The sequence below is a fragment of the Carassius auratus genome, chromosome 8 (assembly GCF_003368295.1).
Source record: "Carassius auratus strain Wakin chromosome 8, ASM336829v1, whole genome shotgun sequence".
Taxonomy (NCBI): Eukaryota; Metazoa; Chordata; class Actinopteri; order Cypriniformes; family Cyprinidae; genus Carassius; species Carassius auratus.
This window is the reverse complement of record NC_039250.1, coordinates 612135-621219: the sequence shown is the minus strand read 5'-3', so window position 1 is coordinate 621219 and position 9085 is coordinate 612135. Positions and strand designations below refer to the sequence as shown.

The 9085-nt window shown below is 34.9% G+C and overlaps 1 protein-coding gene across 3 annotated transcripts in view; it reads left to right on the top strand.

Moving 5' to 3' along the window:
• The first annotated feature begins 1517 nt into the window (after positions 1-1517).
• Positions 1518-9085, top strand: part of LOC113106900 (sorting nexin-2-like) — a 13120-nt gene continuing 5552 nt past the window's right edge. The window contains exons 1-9 of one of the 3 annotated variants that reach the window (XM_026268922.1): positions 1518-1721; positions 3763-3850; positions 4173-4300; positions 4769-4838; positions 5503-5546; positions 5628-5769; positions 5856-5934; positions 6778-6853; positions 8887-9000. In XM_026268922.1, coding sequence (XP_026124707.1) covers positions 1653-1721; positions 3763-3850; positions 4173-4300; positions 4769-4838; positions 5503-5546; positions 5628-5769; positions 5856-5934; positions 6778-6853; positions 8887-9000 — 810 coding nt within the window. In that variant the 5' untranslated portion in view covers positions 1518-1652. The remainder of the gene's footprint in view (positions 1722-3762; positions 3851-4172; positions 4301-4768; positions 4839-5502; positions 5547-5627; positions 5770-5855; positions 5935-6777; positions 6854-8886; positions 9001-9085) is intronic. The other 2 variants (XM_026268920.1, XM_026268921.1) reach the window with 2 other exon arrangements.

The window sequence follows — 9085 nt, the reverse complement described above, 5'->3', positions numbered from 1 at the left end:
CAGGACCGGGCTAATATGGTCATACTTCCTGGTTCTAGTAAGAACTCTTGCTGCTGCATTTTGGACTAGCTGTAGTTTGTTTACCAAGCGTGCAGAACAACCACCCAATAAAGCATTACAATAGTCTAACCTTGAAGTCATAAATGCATGGATTAACATTTCTGCATTTGACATTGAGAGCATAGGCCGTAATTTACATATATTTTTGAGATGGAAAAATGCAGTTTTACAAATGCTAGAAACGTGGCTTTCTAAGGAAAGATTGCGATCAAGTAGCACACCTAGGTTCCTAACTGATGACGAAGAATTGACAGAGCAACCATCAAGTCTTAGACAGTGTTCTAGGTTATTAAAACCAGAGTTTTTAGGTCCTGTAATTAACTGAGTATCATCAGCATAACAGTGAAAGCTAACACCATGTTTCCTGATGATATCTCTCAAGGGTAACATATAAAGCGTGAAGAGTAGCGGCCCTAGTACTGAGCCTTGAGGTACTCCATACTGCACTTGTGATCGATATGATACATCTTCATTCACTGCTACGAACTGATGGTGGTCATATAAGTACGATTTAAACCATGCTAATGCACTTCCACTGATGCCAACAAAGTGTCCAAGTCTATGCAAAAGAATGTTGTGTTCAATTGTCAATTGAGGGAAAAAAATCTAAGTTCCCGGTCACTAATGATCAAGGGCAGCAGAGGGTTAAATACAAAAGGGTTGAGGAGGAAATGAATGTTTGTTTTTCACGCAGTAAGAGAATGAAGCTGAACCCGATCTGCAGTAAATGAGCCGCTGAACAGATCTGGTTGTTTGTCAGGATCCGCAGCTTCATATTTATCAGATATTGATCACTGCTGTGTGTTTCCCTCCTCCTCCTTTCCACATCTGATGTCAGTGCTGTTGTTGCAGTTAGTCACTGGCCTGCGATGGCTCCTTTAACCTGTTTGATTGATCTGGAGCGGATGGAGCTCGGGCCCCGGGCCCCTGGAGGACCGCGGCGTGTTCCTCCATCCACCTTATTTGTTGTAAATAGCAGCTCATTACACGAAGCGTCCCGTCACGGCTCGATGGCGGCGCTGCAGAAACACGTCCCTCAGGAGCTCCAGACAGAAGTTTGAGATGCTGGAGTTTCTCTTCTGACAGATGCTCATTCTGGATTAACTGAGGAGGTCTTCATCTAAAAGAGTCATTTCTAGAATAAAACAGATGCTTCAGTGACTGAGCGCTGCCTTGTGTTTGTTTGCACACACTCCACCGAGCAGAAATATCTGACAGTGAGGAAGAAAAATCATCTTTATATAAAGGCTGAACAAGATTGTTTTTTTTTCCCATTGCTTGTTTTTAAGCAAAAACAAAAACACAAAAAACATATATATATATATATATATATATGTGTGTGTGTGTGTGTGTGTGAGTGTGTGTGTGTGTGTGTGTGAGTGAGTGAGTGAGTGTGTGTGTGTGTGTGTGTGTGTGTGTGTGTGTGTGTGTGTGTGTGTGTGTTTGTCCTGCGCTCTGAGGGCGGAGCATGAGCTGCATGAAGCGCTTCTGTCACGAGACTCGGTCACATGACAGGCTTCACACTCTCTCTCTGTGTGTGATTGTGTGTGAGTGTGTGTGTGTGTGAGGTGTATCGGCTGCTGTAGCTGAAGATGTCAGAGGAGAGGGGTTCTTCAGCGCAGACGGAGGAAGACGAGGATTTGTTCGTCAGCGCGATGGAGGTGAGATCAAGCTTCACTGACCCCCCACGGAGGATCGACACGCCCTTCTGATCACACTCTCTGATCACTAATCAATATTCATAATCAGCCAAACATCAGCGGCGTATTTCCATCTGATTCTGACTCATTTCATTGAATTACATGAGAGTAGATGCGAGCGCGCATGCGCATCAGGGCTCTCTCCGCGCGTCAACACTGCGTCGCGTCAGCGCAGACACGCGATATTACCGAAACAATCATCTTTTCACATTAGAAGCGTGTTCAGTTTACATTAGATTCATTTTCAGCTATTACAGACTACATTGATAATATTAGTGTTATTTTGACATTTGCCCAAATATGTCAGTGTATGTGTTTATTATATATATATAGCATTATGATTCTGAATAGCAAATAAGACATTAACTCATTAAATATGCGTTCATCTGAATGCATTTCCATACATCTGAAGATTGGATGAATCTAGTTTGATTTTGTTTTAATATCAGACTTTAAGATTTGCATTCTGGCTTTATCTTTTTATCACTCCTATCATCAGAAAATACTGTAACAGACCGAAAACAAACACATTTTCACCATGTTTTAGGAGTGAAATGTTGTATAAATCAGTGTGAATGAAATATAAATAAAAAGGAATAAAGGAAGTTTAAATCAGGAATAAAACGTTGAAGTTTGGTGTTTGTTAGAGAAAGATCTCTTTACAGATTTGGTTTTAAAATCTACAGACACAAATGGATAAGTGCAATGAAATAAGCACTTAAATGTGTGTTTTTGCATGTTTAATTTCCACTAATTGAAAGAAGACGTGTGATAAGGAAACAGAATAGAGCCAGATCTCATCTATCAGACAGTCATATCGTCTCATGTGATTCTGGTTTACAGCAGATTTTGAGACTCTTCACACTTCCTGTGCTTCTGCTCATGAGTGTGTCCTGTGAGAGACACAGGTGTGTGACAGGAGTGTGTCAGGAGTGTGTGAACATTAACTTAGCATTTTTGACTCCAGTAGTTTCTGTAGATCTACTGAAAAAGTTAGATGCAAAGAAAAAAAGAAAACATTTAGTTTATAATATTTTAATTAACTTATAATAATGATATATATTATTAAAATAATTAAAGTTATATTATTATATAATGTATAATATAATATTATTAAAATTATAATATTATTTCATAATATATAATAATATGATATATTTTAAAATTAAAATATAATTGTATAATACATAATAATATTATACATTTTTAAATAATATTATTTTATAATATTATTATTATATAATGTAATAATATATATTTTATAATTATAAAATAATATATATATATATATATATATATATATATATATATATATATATATATATATAAATTTAATATTTTATAATATATAATAATGTAATAATATTCTATTTTTTATTCTAATATTTTTTATAATATATTATAAATAATATAATAATATTCTATATTGAAACATTATAATATTATTTTACAATATCTAATAATTATATATTTATAATATTATATATTTAAAAATTCAAATATTGTATAATATAAAATAATATTGTATATTTAAAAATTATTGTATTTTTTATACAATATATAACAATATATATAAAAAATATAATAAAATGTAATAATATATTATTAATGTAGTTATATGATATATTTTAGAATTATAATATGATTGTATAATATAATATAATATTATATATTATTAAAAATTTAATATTCTTGTTTCACCTGAGCTGAAGTGTGTGGAGGCGTGTCATTTCCTGCATTTTTTTTAATTAGGAAATGAGCTTTATATTTTAAGGGTGAAACTTGTATATCTCCTTTTTTTCACGTTGTTTTTGTTGTTACGGAAACGACTCTAAACTCGCTCGTCATTGGTCAGCTGTCAAAAAGGAACTCGATGTAGGGCGGGGTTTTGCTTTTCAGAAAAGCCGATCTTTTGGTTTGCTTTGACTGTTGTCCTGTAAAGGTATCCTGTGTCCTGGTGTTGTTATTCTCTGATGAGCGCTGTGTTTTCTCTCTCTCTCAGTCTCCAGAAGCAGCTCGTCTGTCTGCAGAAGACCTCAGCCCCAGCTCTAACGGACCCCGAGACGATGACCCCGACGACCTCTTCGCCGGTCTGTGACTCCCGAATCACGTTCTCAGAGTCTGTAGATGTTCACACCCGTCTCCGATCCAGTAATGAGCCGTTTACATATTCAGAGTGTGGCGCTTCAGGATTGGATAGTCAGGAAAATAGGAAATAGGAAATAGGAAAATACAGCGGAGCATCACAGAAAATAATTACACTTTAACACAGATTCACACAGAAAACAGATGATTTACATAGTAAAAATATTATGCAGCTTTGGTGAGCAGAAGAGACTTCTTTCAGAGACATTAAACCCATGGCATCTAGTTAATAATCAGCTGAACTGAGAGTTATCTGAACTCTTTCAGAAGCGACGGAGGAAGTGTCTCTGGACAGTCCGGAGCGTCAGCCGATCCTGTCAGACGGACCGTCTCCTGCCATCACACCGGTCAGCATCAGCCCCAGAGTGGACGTGTTTGACCGCTCGCCGGACCTGGTGAAGCACCGCATCTCATCATCTCACAGATCACACAATCACATTAAAGACATTCAGACATTTATTTTCACATTCAGAGTGATTTATGATTCGCTGAAGTCAGATGAAAAAGGACTGAGCTACATCTGTCTGAAGTCACTTTAGAGAAAAACTGATCTAAACTGATTTCTCCCTGTTCTGCCATTATAATCATTATTGGATTAATAATCAAAGTACAGCTGTTTTTTATTGCATCTTTGTTGTTATAAACAAGAAACAATGTATAAAAATGAAAAGTATTTAAGAAAAAGACTGCAAACCATCCTTCTCTTACTCAGTGTCTGTGTCTTGTTTCTAAACATTCATGAATCAAGATGCATTTATTGTATTTTCTTTTCATAACAGATTATGTCTGCGTGAATACTTCAGTATATTTTTCACCTGCTGTAAACACATTTGTTTCTCACATTCACTGGACTTTTCCTCTAGGATGAAGAAGAAGAGGAAAACAGGGACACATTTGACATCCAGATCTCAGTTTCTGACCCTGAGAAAGTTGGTAAAGTGTTATTTATATATATATATTTACTTTATATTAATAATACTTTATATTATATTATTTATTTAGATTTATATTATTGTATTTGTTATATTTGTTTATATTTATACATATTTATTTACTTATTTATTTTACATATATATATCACAGAATATACATACTTTGTTTTAGATAATTTATTTTGATTAGTTTTATTAGTTTATTAGTTTTTGTTATATATATTTATATATTATTTATTTAGATTTGTATTATTGTATTTGTTTATATATATATATATATATATATATATATATATATATATATATATATATTTTTTTTTTTTAATATAAAATTGTATATTTATTTATTTATTTTACATGTATATTTCATGGAATATATATACTTTATTTTATATTATTTATTTTTATTTGTATTATTGTTTTTGTTAAATATATTTCATATATTTATTTTTATTTTTATTTACTTATTATATATATAAATGGAAATTTGTCTTTATTAACTCATACTGTTTGTGTTTGTATATATATTTCATTTTTATCAATATTAATACATTTTTACACATACTTTATTGTCTATAATTAATTTATTAAGATTTACCACAGTTTCTTGTGTATTTGTGCACACATGGTGATTCTGATTGTGATGAATTTCTTTGTTTTTCTAGGTGATGGCATGAATGCGTTCATGGTCTATAAAGTGACGACTAAAGTAAGAAGAGCTTCAGGTTGTGGTCTGAGATGATGTGGATCTTCTGGAAGATGTGTGTGACTCTGTCTCTTTGTTTTTCAGACCAGTCTGTCCATATTCAGCAGAGACGAGGTGTGTGTCAAGAGGCGCTTCAGTGATTTTCTGGGTCTGCACAGTAAACTAGCCTCAAAGTACATGCACATGGGCTTCATCGTCCCTCCTGCGCCTGAGAAGAGCATCGTGGGTAAGTCTGTGCACGTATGATCAGAGACGTGTTCTGATGGTGTCATATCAATGATGAGCTCATGTGTGTGTGTGTGTGTGTTTCAGGAATGACGAAGGTCAAAGTGGGGAAAGAGGATCTGTCATCGGTGGAGTTTGTAGAGAAGAGAAGATCTGCTCTGGAAAGGTTTTCAAACTAATTAATTAAAGAGAAATGTGCAAGGGCTGGGTTGATTTCTTGATTGTAATCGATTCTCATTCTGATGAATCGATATCGATTCTTTTATAAAATGTAATGTGTAATTGATATGATATTTGTAGCTCCACCCATCCAGTAATGCGAATCATCTTTGTGCTTGAGTAACACAATATCATAATGCATTATGTGTAAAAGTAAGTTTCCAGCACTGGAGGTGACGGTCATCTCTTCCTCTTTACTACTAGTTATAGCAGCAAATAAACACGAACGAACATCAGAGGAATCATAACAGCTCACTGAAATGAATCAGTTAGTGTTTGATCCGAGGAAAGACATCAGTGAAACAGATTGAGATCAATAACGTCACATGTACCTCAGGAAGGACTTTCAAGGACCATCAACTCAATAGTCAGTCAACATTTACTGGACCTGATTGGCTAAATATCCAAATGACTCAGTATTGGATTGAGATTCATAAACCCAAGCGAATGAATCGAATCGATGCCCAGGCCTAGATGGCTCTCTCTGTTTTCTGTTGGTCTGATGAGCTGGAAAGATCATTCGTGTTCTGCTCTTTTGTGGCTAAAAGGTTAAGCAAGAAATATTAGATAAATAATAATGGAGGTGTGCTGCTGTGTTGTCGTTCTCTACGCTGCTGATCGCTGCTGTGCTCCTGGTTTTGCACAAACTGATGAATCGAATAAAAATTACAGTTAAGTGAGGCGCTGACATTTCTCTGCCCTTTTTATCCGTCCGCTGACTGACGTGAAGGTCAGCGTCTCGGCTCTTACAGAACTGGGTGCTGATGGGAGATGTGTGTTTGTGCTGCAGGTATCTGCTGAGGACGGTCAAACACCCAGCGCTGCTCAAAGACCCCGATGTCCTGCAGTTTCTGGAGAGTTCAGAGGTACCCTCGCCGTTTCTGTTAACCATAGAGATGTTTTATATGGGCTCATCATATAGTTACTGAGACAGTTACTGAGCTGATCTGAATAAGCTACATCTGTCTGTAGTTTGCAGCATTTCGTACCTTTAATACATTTGCATTAACAATAACTAGAGGTAACCCCTACTATTGACCATGTGTTAAAATTTCTACTGTTCTTGTGAGTATAATTATGGAAGCTCATTTCTGTAATGGGATGAAAAAATGTCAAAACGGTAATTGCAATTTTCTTGCAATTTTGAGAAAGATTCTCAGAATTGTGAGATATAAACTCTGTATTCCCAGAAATAAACTCTGAATTGATAAATAAATTCAGAATTGAGAGATTAAAACTCTGAATTGCAAGAAATTAACTCTGAATTGAGATATAAACTCAGAATTACAAGAAATATACTCTGAGTTGAGATATAAACTCAGAATTACAAGAAATATACTCTGAATTGAGATATAAACTTAGAATTACACGAAATATACTCTGAATTGAGATATAAACCCCGAATTACTGGAAATATACTCTGAATTGAGATATAAACTCAGAATTACAAGAAATATACTCTGAATTGAGATATAAACTCAGAATTACAAGAAATATACTCTGAATTGAGATATAAACTTAGAATTACAGGAAATATACTCTGAATTGAGATATAAACTCAGAATTACAAAAATATACTCTGAATTAAGATATAAACTCAGAATTTCAAGAAATTAACTCTGAATTGAGATATAAACTCTGAATGGCAAGAAATTAACTCTGAGTTGAGATATAAACTCTGAATGGCAAGAAATTAACTCTGAGTTGAGATATAAACTCAGAATTACAAGAAATTAACTCTGAATTGAGATATAAACTCAGAATTACTAGAAATATACTCTGAATTACAAGAAATTAACTCTGAGTTGAGATATAAACTCAGAATTACAAGAAATTAACTCTGAATTGAGATATAAACTCAGAATTACTAGAAATTAACTCTGAATTGAGATATAAACTCGGAATTACAAGAAATATACTCTGAATTGAGATATAAATTCCAAATTGCAAGAAAAAAACTAATAATTGGAAGAAATAAACTCAGAATTACAAGAAATATACTCAAGAATTTACAAGAAATATACTCTGAATTTAGAAATAAACTTTGAATTGAGAGATAAACTCAGAATTAAGAGAGAAACTCTACATTGAAATTAAGTGATATAAACTCATAACTACAAGAAATAAACTCTGAATTGAGATAAACTCCAAATTGCAAGAAATAAACTCAGAATTACAAGAAATAAACTTTTCATAAGAAAGAATCTTTTTTATGATTCTGATACAAAAACTAAAAGTCTGAACTTTCAAGAAATTAACTCTTAACAGCCAGAATTCTGAGGTATAGATTTTGAGGTATAGACTTGCAATTAGGAGGGAAAACGTCACAGTTAGATTCATTTGTTTTATTCCTCGCCTGAAAGAAGTTTTCATTTAAATGTGGTTTACTGGTGTTATGGAGATGATTCTTTTGAATGTATGATGAAAAAACACTGCAAGTAAACTTGACATCAGATTATACATGAAGAGGAACAGTCCTGTGTTCTGTACATTATATTACGTACAGCGCTCATAACATCACCAGTGTTGATAGCATCACACTTTTGATGGTTTCCTGAATAACACACAGAACAGATCCAATGTGTTCTGCTCCTCCAGGCTCTGAGTTTCTCTTTAAAGGCCCAGAAGTGACTTTGGAATGTCTGTATTAAGTATGTATAATGGAAGACTGAGGCAATTGTAAAGGGCTAAACGCTCGGGCCGATTGAAAGCTATTTTTGCCCGTGGGTCCTCTGAGAGTTTTCCAGGGTGAAACGTATTAAATTGGACCGGCATTGAAATGTATGGGACTGGAGAAAATCCCTGTGCGCTGCGGGAGGAGAAACGCTCCCCGCGGGACGAGGGCTGAGCCGCGGCCTGTTAACCGGTTTGTTTGCCCTTATTTGTCATTTTATCCCAGCTGCCGCGAGCGGTTAGCACACAGGCGCTGAGTGGAGCCGGAATATTGAGGATGGTAAACAAAGCAGCCGACGCTGTCAACAAAATGACAATCAAGATGAATGAATCGGATGCGGTAAGGCTCGGATTTTTGGACTTGAATAATGAGACGAATTAATGAGCTGCTCTCTGGCTCCAATCCTAAAGTGTGTGTGTGTGTG